This window comes from Eschrichtius robustus, chromosome 8 (genome assembly GCF_028021215.1).
Source record: "Eschrichtius robustus isolate mEscRob2 chromosome 8, mEscRob2.pri, whole genome shotgun sequence".
Lineage (NCBI taxonomy): Eukaryota > Metazoa > Chordata > Mammalia > Artiodactyla > Eschrichtiidae > Eschrichtius > Eschrichtius robustus.
The window spans coordinates 25,879,578-25,895,195 of NC_090831.1; the positions used below are offsets into that span (position 1 = coordinate 25,879,578).

Genomic DNA, 15,618 nt, shown 5'->3' on the forward strand with positions numbered 1-15,618 from the left:
AATCACCATCATTGGTACCCACACACTACATTCCTCCCCTGTGTAGGTATTTTCGCTCTCTCTTATAGGAGTCCCCAGAATGAGAAGTAGGCTTACATTATATTAGATTCCACATAACATCAGGCTCATTACTTATTAGGTGAGCATAGCGGGGCAGGTGGTAAACTGGTCTAAAGGTAAAAGGCATATAGCGGTTTAAAAAAACAAAAACAAAACTCTTTATACTATACTTCACTGCCCTAGCTTCTGCTTGCTATAAACTAGCTAGGAGAGATATTTAAGTGTTAGTCAGATGTATAAAATATATGCACGTTTCAGACATTCTAACTTGTTTCTTTCAAACTATTTTCCCAAGGTCTTTAAAGAAACATGGAAACGTTATTTTTGCCTAGGAAAAAGTTTTTTCTTACGTAAGTCAAAAGTCTGTTTTAAAAAGTTTCTAAACACCTTGATGGCAAAAGCACATGTGAGAAGTGTCAGAGTCTCAAGGAGTTGCAATTTCATTTGTTTGTGAGTTGAGGTTTGTAGTAAAGGCAACTTTCATAATCCCAAATTTTACTTCCACAATCTAGAATTCTCTGCACTGGAAAGCCTGCTTTCTTAAACTGTATGTATGACAGAGACCTCTGTTTCTTTCAATTGGATTTTAAATAATTAAATAATCAAAACTGGTGACTTTATGACATAAGTCAGACAAAGAAAGACAAATACTGGATGATCTCACTTTTATGTGGACTGTAAAAAAGCCAAACTCGTAGAAACAGTAGAATGGTGGTTACCAGATGCTGGGGGTTGGGAAACTGGGGAGATGTTGCTTAAGGGTAAAAAGTTGCAACTAGTAGGTAAATAGGTTCTGGAGACCCAATGCACAACATAGTGATTATAGTCAGCAATACTGTATTATAAACTTCAAAGCTGCTAAGAGACAAGATCTTAATTGCTTTCCCTGCACACACACAAAAAAGGAGAATTATGTGATTTAATAGAGGGGTTAGCTAGTGCTATGGTGATAATCATATTGCAGTACAAATGTATTAAATCAACACATTGCACACCTTAAAAAAAAACAAACAAAAAAAACTGGTGACTTTAAATGATAAACTTTTATTCTGAATATACTGTTTTTGCACAGGATTTAACACAACATTTTCTGGGATTATAAATATTTTTATAACAGTAATATACAAATTTTTACAAAACGTTTTTATCAGGCTAATTTCCACAAAAGTGTCAAGAGAACATAATAAAGGGGAGAAAAGATCTTTTGTTCACAAAGCCACTTGGCCTTTTGCATGATGCACACTGAGCACTTCAATAAAATTATCCCTAATAGTATGATCCAACACATACAGCACAACAAAAAAGACAGCTTTGTCAGGTCACACTGTAAACTCAACTGGCATCTATTCAAGACAGTATCCCGTTAGTCTCAGTGGAATTGCTTTGAGTTAACCTTGTGAACTAGAAATAAAGTAGATGAAACTTGGTAAGGGTTGTCTAAGACTTTGAAATTCTGGAATTTTTTCAAGAAATCAAGAAACTTCACACTTTTGCTTTACTGATTTGCTCTTTACAGAAATGTACATGGAATAATAGCAATGTTAACATTCTGCCATTGTGAAAGCAACACACATTCCAGATAATTGTAAAATATTTGAAACTGTGGTCATTCCATGCTACGCTTAAAAAAAAAGTCACAACATCCATTTTGTTACACTAGGTCAGACTCTGTACCTCTAGACACTTTAATGTCAACTAACATGATTAATGGAATAGTTCAGTTCAGAGTTTTAAATTAAGACATAGAATTTAAGCTTTGGTGGAGAGAAAGATCTAAATGAGATGTAAAGTACAAGAGAGCATCAAATAAGCAAGTAACACTTGGGTTGCAAAGGTCACTTAAAAGGGATACTGCCTATTTGAACCCCGTAAGGCCAGTTTTAACGTTAATAAAAGGAATATTATAGGAAAACTTACAAATGGCAGCAACACTGTCTTGTTTTTCCAAGTTAAGCAATAACGCCTCAAGCATTAGAAACATGAAAAAAGATCATACTAAAATCTTATAGGCCCAGGACCTAAAAGTCTCTTCAGTCAAACTTGCTAACTATGTCATGTTAAAAACCTGTTACAAATATGGACCACGATTGGTGTTTGGCAGTAATGCTGGTTGTTCAAATGAAGAAATATAAACAAACCATTAATGCAAAGTTCATTCCTGTTACTCAACAGCAATGCAAGACTTTTGATTCTGTTAGTGACAAACTACATTAAGCTGCACGAGCATAGCAAAAATTAAGTAAGCAAAAGGGGTTTAAAAGCCTTTTTCTTGATCTCTTGTACTGTTTAGTCTTTGAAAATCAGTATTTATAACAGGCTGAAATTTAAGTTCTTGTCAACAATTAGAACTCACAGAAAAATCCTAAATTAAAGATAACGATCGGATGGGACAAGTGTTACTGTCTTTCAAAAAATTACGCCAAATGCATGAAGACTAGTATTAGGCATGAGAACAAGGTTCTAACCCAATTTATTAACGTATGTGTAGTTAATGTTCAGAGAGCATGTTCTTGCCAGATTTATTAACGTATGTGTGGTTGTTATAATATATGTTTATTTTATAACAGAAAACAAAGGATCACGGCACGACTCGTGCAAGTAAGTATATTTTGATGGCAAGTGAAATCAAATAGGACCCTGCCAAGAGATGCCAAGTTTAACTGTGATGAACACAACAGTGTAGTTGATGAAAACATTATTTCAGTGACATTAGCCATGAAAATATACTTAATAGATTTTAAAGATAATTTTAAGGTAGTTTGTTGTATGCTGGAAGCAATTCAGTTGTTTAAATGTGCGTCGTTTATATACACAAACTAACATAACTGTATATTTCGATATCCCCTTCCCAACACTTTCATGATTTAAAACAGTCTAGCAAAAGTTAACAATAAGTTTTAAATATTTAATTAACAAACAACATGAGTTAAACATATTGTTTCTAGAGTGAGAAGTTCCATATTTTTTTAAATCACTTTGGTGTTTTCTAAAATGTCAATACCAGTTACAAATGAGACTACAAAATCACAACAATGCATTAGAAATGGTAACTGATGTCAACTCTTAGAACAATAGTTGGCAAAGTGATTCCGTTTTCCCCTCCCCCCATTTTTAAATAAAAAAATATTTTAAATAAGGAAATGTACACAAATGGTACCTAGGGTATATTGGTGGTGGAGGAAATTACAAATGTATGCAAAGCTAAAAACAAAACAAATAGACCTTTTAAACTATGTTAAAGAATTGGTTATATCTTTGATATATGAAGCATATTAAAGCAGGCTGGATAATGTTAATAAGATTTTTACTTAAAAATGGAATATAAGAAAATTTCCAGCATAGACACACACCAATATTTGGCATGTTTGAAAAAAGAACAAATGCATTTTACCATTAAAAATATCTGCATACTTCCAGCCTTCAGCAGAATTATTCCCTATAATTAGAGTTACACATTCATTGTTTTTACCCTTTCTTCAAATACTGTTTACCCCTGAAAATAATCTTTAAAAGCATAAATAAATTCTGCTACCATATTACTCTATAATGAAATATCTGATTTACTACACTAACCATTTTCACTAATGAGGCTGTACAAAAACAATTTTGATTATTCACAATCAAGTATTAGTGTGCATACATATAGATTCAAGGTTTCCTGTTTGTTCAGATTATTGTAAAACCCTCATCAAACTGCATGGAAATTTTGGTCAAGTGATCATACCATTTAAAACAGAGGGAACAAAAGCAGCCGCAGCAGCAAATTTGGGATTGTACGTGCTGCTATTCCAGCGAACAAAGAGGAAACCTAGGATGAATCTTCATTGAGAACGTATATGTACTCTTCAAAAAATAAATGTGTCAAATCTGATTTATGTACTTAAAATATCTGTACATAGGTTTTCAGGCAAAAGCACGAATCTGTATAAAATCCATTAATTCCCATTTCACCATCTACCTAATCCAATCATTCAGCACTTACATTGCACAGTATATTCAGAGTAGTTTAACGACATTTTAAAAGATGACTTAAGTGCATTACATTGCAAGGTTCAGATTCTTACATAACAATAATGTCACTCAGTTAACTTTTCAATGGACTATACTCTACAGGAAGAGAAAAACAAACCGAAAGTTAAAATAGCAGCAGCAGCATGCAAAATACCCTTGGTAACCAAAGTTCATTTATCACAAGAAAAAACATTTCCCCTCCCCCCAACAAGCTTTTCTTAGAGCATTTGGAAATACCTGGCTAGCACTACAGAACTTTACTGTGAACAAAAAGAACATTACATCAAAGCGTTTATTAAGGGCTCACATTTATGAGGAAATATGTCGCATATTAATTCTACCCTCAAGCACCTTTAATTTCTTAGTTATTATTTTCAAACAACCAGTTCATTACCCCACCAAAACTTGGTCATCGTTTGTGTTATATTTCTGGCAGAGAAGCCATTCTTCATAAGGCATTTTATTCATGGCGATTTTTTTCGTAGAAAATAAGCCATAATTTCTATTTTGACGGATTACACCAATGTTTATTATCTCTCTCCCTCTCTCTCTCTATGTATACGTTCAATAATAATTACTCAAAGCAGGAAATAATTTGGAACAGAAGAATAAGTGAAGGAAAAAATAACTCTTTCTTTTCCCCTAGAGATTTTCTTGGTAAAAGGACAAGGATTGCAGCAAGTCAAAATTCCAGGTCAAAATCAAGATAATTTGTATGATTCATAAACAACTGTGTGGGGAGCCCTTTTACATGTAATCACCAACAATGCAACAACAAATTCTCAAATTTTCCAATAGAGAGCATGTATAGAATTTTGCTTTGATGTTCTATATAGATGATGCAGCGTTCACACTTAAGGATCTGACACCCTGACATGCAGCCAGTGGGTGCCTTAAGAGTCTGTGTCTTACAGTGATGCCATGGGATGGGCCGAGCTAGTGGTCTGCTGATTCCACAGCTGACCCTCTTTTAATGCAATGGAAGGCTCATGTTTTGGCAGGGTCTGGAGTTTAATATGCAGATTTGGTTTTAGAAGGTCATAACTGGTAGTGTCTGCTGCCAGATAAAAGCCAAAGTAGTACACACTGGATTCCGATGATGGACCACAGGGAGGGACTTAACCCAGAAACACCCCCGCAGTCGGTATAATCCTCCTGTTGGAAAGAAAAGGAAAACAGAAAACTCCTGAAAAATATTTAGTAAGACATCTCCCAGAGCACGCCGTGTTTAGTCCACTTCTGAACCCACCTTATAAAGCTGCTTTAATTTGAATCCAGATAAATGACACTGTCCTAGATTTTACTGTTCAACAATTTTAGATAAAGCCATTTTCCAAGTACTGTTTGAAGAACGCTTTACATTTTTAGTTGTAGATTCTGATGATTATGAAAGGAAATACTTTAATAAATGCTGTTTTGAGTGATATTCCAATTTCTAAATTGAAAAATCTTACTTTCACAGTATTAAATATCCTTCTATATTTACAAGTACAAGATATAAAAATAAAATTTCATAGTCTATCTTATAAGTCCCAAGAATTATGATATTAGCAATTATGCTCAATAAGGCAAAGTTTGAGATTGGTAAAATAAATAAATTTGAGAAATGAACTTCTATTTTCCCTATCCCTTATATCCAATTTCAAATGTGAACATATCATGCTGCACATGTAGCATCTGGACCTTCATCAAGAATTAAAATGAAGAATAATGTAGTTGAACCCTAAATGAAAGGACACTCTGAAAACCTATATCCAAAATAAAGAGCTAAGCTAGCAAGAGAGGTTTATCCTGTTTAGAGAACCATGAAATAGAAGCTACATCTTTGCTCATTTAGATCCCCCCCTGTCTAGTGGCAGATCATTAGATTCCTTGCTAACACAAAATTATTCTTTACCTTTTATTCCTAGGTCCTGTATTCTGTAACATTTTCTGCATCCTTTGATTCCTTTAAATATACTGAATTTCATTAAAAAAAAACTTCCTATCTTAAGAGGTACAAACTATTAGGTATAAAATAAGCTAAAAGGATATATTGTACAACACGGTATATAGCAATATTTTATAACTATAAATGGAATAAAACCTTTAAAAATTGTGAATCACTATTTTACACCTGTAACTTAAATAATATTATAGGTCAACTATACTTCAATTAAAAAAAAAAAACAAGGAAACCCTCCTTCTCTCTAATTATTTTCCTAAATATCTTTCAAGAATTCACTAATCCAAGGTTCATCTTCCAATAATCAAAATAATAGGTTATGTAAGAAAATAAATAAATTTTCTAGTCTGAATAATTTTACAAAGACTCTGAGCTCCCAGAGACTAAAACATTGGCTCTTTTTGCTCATTAGGGTTTAATACAGTGCCTGCCACCAAGTAAATAACATTTCCTTCTTGAATTGTATTCTAAGGCAGCAGAAGTCTGTTGAAGAGAATTCTGAGGAAAAAAATCTATTAAGGAAAATTTTATTTTTCAAATCCCAGAAGTGGGATTGCTGGATCACGTAGTAATTCTATTTTTAATTTTTTGAGGAACCTCAATATTGTTTTCCACAGTGGCTGCACCAATTTACACTCCCACCAACTAAGTGTAAGGATTCCCTTTTATCCACATCCTTGCCAGCATTTGTTATTTCTTGTCTTTGTGATAATAGTCATTCTAACTGGTGTGAGGCGATAACTCATTGTGGTTTTGACTAATATTTCTCTGATGTGTACTGATGTTGAGTATTTTTTCACATACCTGTTGGCCATCTGTATATCTTCTTTGTAAAAATGCCTATTGAGATCCTTTATTTTAAAATCAGATTGTTTATTTTTTTGATCTCGAGTTATATGAGTTCTTCATATATTTTGGATACTGGCCCCTTATCACATACACGATTTGCAAACATTCCCTCCCATTCTATGGGCTGCCTTTTAATTCTGTTGGTTTCCTTTGCTGTGCAGAAGCTTTTAAGTTTGATGTAGTCCCACTTTTTCATTTTTGTTGCCTTTGCTTTCTTATGGTGACAAGTCCAAAAAGTCATTACCAACACCAATGCCAAGGAGCTTACTCCCCATGTTTTCTTGTAGGAGTTTTACAGTTTCAGGTCTTCAAGTCATTAATCCATTTTGAGTTGATGTTTGTGTATGGTGTAAGATAGTGGTCCAGTTTCATTCTTCTGCATATGGCTGTTCAGTTTTCCTAGCACTCTTTATTGAAGAGACTATCTTTTCCCCAATGTATATTCTTGGCTCCTTTATCATAAATTAATTGACCATATATGCATGGGTTATTTCCGGGTTCTCTATTCTGTTCCATTGGTCTGTGTCTTTTTTTATGCCAGTGCCATACTGTTTTGATTACTGTAGTTGTTTAATCTAGTTTCAAATCAGGATGTATCACGCATCCGACTTTGTTTTTCCTTCTCAAGATTGCGTTGGATATTTGGGTCTTCTGTGGTTTCATATATGTATTTTAGGATTGCTCTAATTCTGTGAAAAATGCCATTGAAATTTTGATGGGGATTGCATGGAATCTGTAGATTATTTTGGGTAATATGGACATTTTAACAATTGTTCTAGTCTACGAGCCCTGAATATTCTTCCATTTATTTGTGTTATCTTCAGTTTCTTTCATTAATGTCTTATAGTTTTCAGTGTATAGGTCTTTCACCTTCTTGGTTACCTTTATTCTTAGGTATTTTATTCATTCTGATGCAAATACAAGTGGAATTATTTACTTTCTTAATTTCTCTTTCCGATAGTTCATTATTATGGTAAAGAAATGCAAATGATCTTTGTATATTAATTTTGTATCTCGTAATTTCACTGAATTTGTTTATTAACTCTGTTAATAAAATGTTAGTTTCTTGGTGGAGTCTTTAGGACTTTCTATATATAATATCATGTAATCTGCAAATAAAGACAGTTTTAATTCTTACTTTTCAACATGGATGGCTTTTATTTCTTTTTCTTGCCTATTTGCTCTGCCTAGGACTTTCAGCACTATGTTGAATAAAAGTGGTGAGAGTGGGCATCCATATCTTGTTCCTGATCTTAGAAGAAAGAGCTTTCAGCTTTCACCACTGAGTATGTTAGCTGTGGTCTTGTCATATATGGCCTTTATTATGTTGATGTACATTCCCTTTATATCCACTTTGTTGAGAGTTTTTACCATAGATGTTGAATTTTGTTAAATGCTTTTTCTGCATCTATTAAGATGATCATATGATTTTTAGCCTTCATTTTGTTAATGTATGTATCACATCAATTGATTTGTGGATTTTGAACAATCCTTGCATTCCTGGAATAAATCTCACTTGATCATGGTGTATGACCCTTTTAATGTGTCGTTGAATTAACCTTGACAATATACTGTTGAGGAATTTTTCATCTATTTTCATCAAGGATATTGGCCTAAAATTTTCTTGTAGTGTCCTTGTCTGGTTTTGGTATCATGGTAATGAGGCTGGCATTGTAAAAGTGAATCAGGAAGTGTTCATTCCTCTTTACTTTTTTGGAAGAGTTTGGAAGGACAGGTATTAATTGTTATTTGAATGTTCTGTAGAATTCACCAGTGAGGCCATCTGGTCATGGACTTTGCTTCTTGGGAGGTTTTTGATAACTGATGCAATCTTCTTACTAGTAATTGGTCTGTTCAGGTTTTCTATTTCTATTTTTTCATGATTCTGTCTTGATAGGTTGTATGTTTCTAGGAATTTACCCAATTCTAGGTTGTCAAATTTTTTGGCAATTTTTACGTTGTCTTGCTATTTCTCCCTTTAAGTCTGTTAATATTTACTTTATATATTTAGGTGCTCCTATGTTCGGTGCATATTTACAAATGTTTATATCCTCTTGTTGGATTGACCACTTTATCATTATGTAATGACCTTGATTGTCTCATTACAGTTTTTAAGTGTATTTTGTCTATGTATACCCACCCCAGCTTTCTTTTGGTTTCCATTTGCATGGAATATCTTTTTCCATTTCAGTCTGTGTATGTCCTTAAAGTTGAAATGTGACTCTAATACACAGCATAAAAGCATCTCCTGTTTTTTTTTTTTAATAGATTCTGCTACTCTATGTCATTTGATTGGAGAATTTAGTCCATTTAACATTTAAAGTAATTGTTGATAGATGGTAATTATTATTATTACTACAATTTTGTTAAATTGTTTTTGAGCTATTTTGAAATTCCTTTGTTCTTTTTCTCTTATTGCTCTCTTCATTTGTGAGTTGATCATTTTCTATAGTGGTATGCTTAGATTCCGTTCTCTTTATCTTTTGTGTATCTACCATAGGTTTTTGCTTTGTGGTTATTATAACAACTGTTATAAATATAACATATTTTATGTAAGCCTCATAATATTTAGTGTTATAAATAAGTTGATAAGCCTCATAATATGTTTATAACAACTTAAATTCAAATGCATTCCAAAACCCTACATTTTACTTCCTCCTCCATGTTTTATGTTTTTGATTTCACAATGTAAATATTTTTAGTCTGTGTATCCATTACTTATTGTATAATAGTTATTTTTACTCTATTTGTCTTTTAACATTCATACTAGATATATAAGTGATTAACCCACTATCATTACAATATTAGATTATTCTGAATTTAACTATATATTGGTCTTTACCAATGAGATTTATACTTCCATATGTTTTCCTGTTACTAATTAGTGCTGTTTTGTTTCAGCTTAAAGGAACACCTTTAACATTTCTTGTAAGGCCAGTCTAGTGGTGATGAACTCCTTTAGCTTTTGCTTGTCTACAACTCTTCATTTCGCCTTCAAAGTGGAAGGACAGTTTTGCTAGGTAGAGTATTTTTGGTTGGCAGGTTTTTTTCTTTCAGTACTTTGAATATATCATGCCACTCCCTGCAGGCCTGCATATTCTGGTGGAAAGATCCTGGTAGCCTTAGAGGTTTCCTTGTATGTAACAAGTTGTTTTCCTTGCTGCTTTTAAGATTCTCTCCTTGTCGTTTACTTTTTAAAAAAATTTTAATATTTTATATTAGAATATAGTTGATATACAATGTTGTGTTAATTTCAGGTGTACAGCAATGTGATTGTTACACATAGACATATATCTACACTTTTTTCAGATTCTTTTCTTATATAGGTTATTATGGAGTGTTGAGTGGAGTTCCCTGTGCTTTACAGTAGGTCCTTTTTGATTATCTATTTTACATATAGATCAGTGTGTATGTGTTGATCCCAACCTCCTAATTTATACCTCCCCCAACGTTTCCCCTTTGGTAACCATAAGTTTGTTTTTGAAGTCTGTGAGTCTGTTTCTGTTTTGTAAATAAGTTCATTTGTACCATTTTTTTTTTTATTCCACATATAAGCGATATCATGTGATATTTGTCATTGTCTGACTTACTTCATTTAGTATGATAATCTCTAGGTCCATCCATGTTGCTGCACATGGCATTATTTGGCTCTTTTTTATGGCCGAGTAATATTCCATTGTATGTATGTGCCACATCTTCTGTACCCATTCCTCTGTTGATGGACATTTAGGTTGCTTCCATATCCTGGCTATTGTAAATAATGTTGCTATGAGCATTGGGGTGCATGTATATTTTCAAAGTATGGTTTTCTCCAGGTATATGCCCAGGAGTGGGATTGCTGGATCATATGGTAGCTCTATTTTTAGTTTTTTAAGGAACATCCAGACTGTTCTCCATAAAGGTTGTACCAATTTACATTCCCAATAACAGTGTAGGAGGGTTCCCTTTTCTCTGCACCCTCTCCAGCATTTATTGTTTGTAGACTTTTTGATGATAGCCGTTCTGACTGGTGTGAGGTGATACCTCATTGTAGTTTTGATTTGCATTTCTCTAATAATCAGTGATGTTAAGCATCTTTTCATGTGCTTTTTGGCCATTTGTATGTCTTATTTATTTATTTTTAATTAATTTTTATTGGAGTATAGTTGATTTACAATGTTGTTAGTTTCTGCTGTACAGCACAGTGAATCAGTTATACATATACATATATCCACTCTTTTGTAGATTCTATTCCCATATAAGTCATTAGAGTATTGAGTAGAGTTCCCTGTGCTATACAGTAGGTTCTTGTTAGTAATCTCCAGATTTATCCCTCCTGGCCCCCCCATACCCCATGGTAACCTTATGTTTGTTTTCTACATCTGTGACTCTATTTCTGACTCTATTTCTCTATTATCAACCTGTTTTGTAAACAGGTTCATTTGTACCATTTTTTTTAGATTCCACATATCATTTGTATGTCTTCTTTGGAGAAATGTCTATTTAGATGTTCTGCCCATTTTTTGATTGGGTTGTTTTTTTGATATCGAGGTGCATGAGCTGTTTGTCTCTTTTGGAGATTAATCCCTTGTCTGTCACTTTGTTTGCAAATATGTTCTCCCATTGTGTGGGTTGTCTTTTTTCGTTTTGTTTATGGTTTATTTTGCTGTGCAAAAGCTTTGGAGTTTAATTAGGTCCCATTTGTTTGTTTTTATTTTCATTACTCTAGGAGGTGGATCCAAAATACCTTGCTGTGATTTATGTCAAAGAGTGTCCTGCCCCTGTTTCCTCTAAGAGGTTTATAGTATCTGGCCTTACATTTAGGTCTTTAATCCATTTTGAGTTTATTTTTGTGTATGGTGTTAGAGAATGTTCTACTTTCATTCTTTTACATGTAGCTGTCCAGTGTTCCCAGCACCACTTATTCAAGAGACTGTCTTTTCTCCATTGTATATTCTTGCCTCCTTTGTCATAGATTTACTTTTGATAATTTAATTAAAATGTGTTTTTGTATGGGGCTCTTTTACTTTAATTGAAATATATTTGAAATGTAACATTGTGTAAATTTAAGGTGTACCTGTTAATTTGATAATTTATGTATTGTAATATGATTGCCATTAAAGTGATAATTAGCACCTCTATCACATTACATAGTTGTCCTTTTTTTAGTAGTTGGAATAATTCATTTTTAGTCTCTTAGCATATTTGATGAATATAATAGTTTTCTATAGTCACTGTACTGTGCATTAGCTCTCTAGGGCTTACTTACTACTTGTTGTAAGACTGTACCCTTGAACAACATCTGTCTTATCCTCTAACCCCCATTCCATGGTAACCACCATTTATTCTCTGTTTTTTATGAGTTTGGCTTTTTAGATTCCACACACAGTACTTGTCTTTCTCACTTAGCATAATGTGCCCAAGGTCCATCCATGTTGTTGCAAATGGCAGGCTGTCTTCCTTTCTCATGGCTGAAAAATATTACACTGTGTGTGTAAGTATAAATCCCACTTCTTGTTTTATTCATTGGTTGATGGCCATCTAGGTTGTCTCCATATCTTGGCTGCTGTGAATAACACTGCAGTGAATGTGGGAGTACAGATATCTCTTCAAAATCCTGTTTTCATTTCCTTTGCACATATACACAGAAGTAGAATTGATGGATCTTGTGGTAGATTAATTTTTAATTATTCGAGAAACCTCCATATTGGTTGCAGTAATTTACATTCCCACCAACAGTGTATAAAGGTTCCCTTTTATTCACATCTCCCCAGCACCTGTTGTCTCTTGTCTTCTTGATGACATCCATTCTAACAGGTGTGAGGTGATAGCCCACTGTAGTTTTGATTTGTGTTTCCCTGAGGATTAGTGATATTGAGAATCTTTTCACGTGCCTCTTGGCCATTTGGATGTCTTCTTTGGAAAAATGTCTAGTTTTTCTGCCCTTTTTTTAGTTGGATTATTTGTTGTTGTTTTTTTTTTCTTTCTGTCTTTGAGTTTTATGAGTTTTTAAATAGATTTTGGATATTAACCTCTTATCTGATACACGGTTTGCAATATTTTTCTTGCATTCTGTAGGATGCATTTTCATTTGGTTAACTGTTTCTTTTGCTGTGCACAAGTGTTCAAGTTTGATGTAGTCCCATTTGCTGATTTTTGCTTTTATTGTTTGTGCTTCTGGTGTTATATCCAAAAATCATTGTCAGTACCACTGTTAAGGAGCTTCCTCTCTATGTTTCTACTAAGTTTTATAGTTATTAGGTCTTGTGTTAAATCTGTGATCCATTTTGAGTTAATTTTTTGTGAGTGGTAAGATAGGGGTCCAATTTCATTGTTCTGCATGTGTTTATCCAATTTCCCCATTACCATTTGTCGAAGAGGCTATCATTTCCCCATTGGGTATTCTTGGCTCACTATCAAATATTAGTTGACTGTGTATGCAGGGGTTTAATTCTGGGCTCTCTTCTGTTCTGTTAGTCTGTGTCTATTACGCCAGTATCCTACCCTATTTTAAAAATTACTGTAGCTTTGTAGTATAGTCTGAAAACAGGATGTATGATACCTCTGGCTTTGTTCTTTTTCCTGAGAAATGCTTTGACTATTTTGCAGACTTTGTCACTTCATATAAATTTTAGGATTTTTTTTTCTATCTCTGGGAAGAATGCCATTGGTTTTTTGATGGGGATTGTGTTGAATCTAAGGTGACTTTGAGTAGTACAGACATTTTAACAGTCAGTTCTTATGACCCATCGGCATGGATGTCTTTCCATTTGTGTCAACTTCGATTTCTTTTAGGAAAGTCACGTAGTTTTGGTTGTACAGAACTTTCACTTCCTTGGTTAAAGTAATTTCTGGGTATTTCATTGTTTTTGATGTTATTGTGAGTGTGATAGTTTTATTTTTCAGACATTTCATCCTAGTGTATAGAAATGCAACTGATTTTTGTATGTTGATTTTATATCCTGAAATTTAGTCAAATTGTTGATTAGTGCCAACAGTTTTTTACTGGAGTTTTTTATATACAGAATCATATCATGTGCAAATAATGACAGTTTTACTTCTTCCCTCACTATGAGTTTGGAGGTATTGCCTCTTCCTCTCTTGGTTTGCACGTATTTGGATAACTCTTATTTGTAACTCTCTGGGCTTCCGGGATTTGGGCATCTGTTTCTTTTCCCAGGTTAGGAAAGTTTTCACTCATTATTTCTTCAAAAAGTTTTCTGACCTTGTCTGCTTTTCTTCTTCTGGGACACTATAATGTGAATTTCGGTCTGCTTGATGTTGTCTCATAAGTCCCTTTAGCTATCTTCACTCTTTTTTTATTTCTTTTTTTCTTTTTGCTCCTTGATGGGATGAATCACTGCCCTGTTTGTGAGTTTACTGATACTTTCTTCCACTTCATCCGGTCTGCTATTTGAACTCCTCACTACTGAGTTTTTCAATATAGTTACTGTATTGTATTCTTTGGCTCTGTGCCTTCTGTTTGGTACTTTCTTGTGTTTTCTTTGTTGAAATTCTCAGTTCACGCATTCTTGTCCTGACATGGTGACCATCTTTATGACCAAATTTTGAACCCTTTCTCATGTCAGTCACTCTTCTCTGTTTTATTAAGGCCTGTTTGTGGAGTTTTATCTTTTTCTTTTAAAACATATTTTTCTGTGTCTTCATTTTCCTTGACTCTCTGTGTTGGTTTTTGTGCATTAGATAAAAGAACCACCTCTCCTGGTCTTGAATTGGCTTTTTCTTCTTGGCTCCCCATAGTTGAGGATGTGCTAACATCTGTCAGTGTCCCAGTGGGGAAGACCTCAGTCAGCATCAGGTACAGGCTGACTGGAGGCTGGATTCTCAGGCAGCAGCTCTCAAAGCATGCAAAAAGACCTCTTTCAGGGAAAGACTGAGAGACGGGCATTTCTCTCCACTCCCTCTGTCCTGAATTCTGAGGGGACAGCCAGTTGAGAACTATTTGTTTGCTATGGTCCAGGATCCTTTGGTGCTTGTGAATGCCAGTCCTGCTGGTTACCAGAGCCAAGTGATAAAGGGGTGTGTCCTTTGGGCAGCCACCTCAAAGGCCAGGATGCCAGGTGGGTTTACAAGCCTCTTTTGGGAAGGCACCACTGACCTGGAGTGGGACAGAGGGTCAGTAGGCATAGCCTACCCCTTCCCCTGTCTCCAGGGAGTCTTGCAGTAAGCCCCCAAAGCTGAGCTAAATTAGAAGCCTTACTTGCAGGCAATAACTTTTAAAGTATGCAAATAACCTCTGTCAGGAAATGATTGGGAGAAGTGCATTTCTCTTGGCTCCTGTTTCTCTGAGCTTTGGAAGGATAGCCATGGTGAGTCCTTGCGAATCTGTTAAGAATTGTTTCTTTGTTGGCTATAGTCCTGTGGGTCTCATGGACACAAGCGCCATTAGGCGTTCAGAGCTAGGAGTTTTGGGGGCCCACCCCTCCGTGAGAGTCCTAGGGTGACAGATGTTCAATCTAAACCCTTCACTGCTCAGGGAGAAGCTGGGTGTTGTGAGTTCCCTTCTAATTTTATGTTGCTGTGCTGAGTGTGGGGTTGATGGAGATAGAGTTCCTCAGCCTTTCCTACCCATTTGGATGTATATTACGTTTGCCCAGTGCATAGGGGTTGCTCATCTACTTTCTAGATGTCTTTCAGAGGGAATTGCTCTGTTTATAGGTGTAGATTTGGTAGGTCTGTGGGTTCGGGTGAGTTTTAGGCGTCCTATGTTGCCATCTTGGACCAGAACCTCAATAACTCACACTTTTATATCT

General features: G+C 34.7%; 1 protein-coding gene across 3 annotated transcripts in view; it reads right to left on the reverse strand.

Moving 5' to 3' along the window:
- Positions 1–1,084: 1,084 nt before the first annotated feature.
- CACNA2D1 (calcium voltage-gated channel auxiliary subunit alpha2delta 1) overlaps positions 1,085–15,618 on the reverse strand; it is a 500,765-nt gene continuing 486,231 nt past the window's right edge. For all 3 annotated transcript variants that reach the window (XM_068550454.1, XM_068550455.1, XM_068550456.1), the window contains one exon: positions 1,085–5,226. In XM_068550454.1, the coding sequence (XP_068406555.1) occupies positions 5,110–5,226 (117 nt within the window). In that variant the 3' untranslated portion in view covers positions 1,085–5,109. The remainder of the gene's footprint in view (positions 5,227–15,618) is intronic.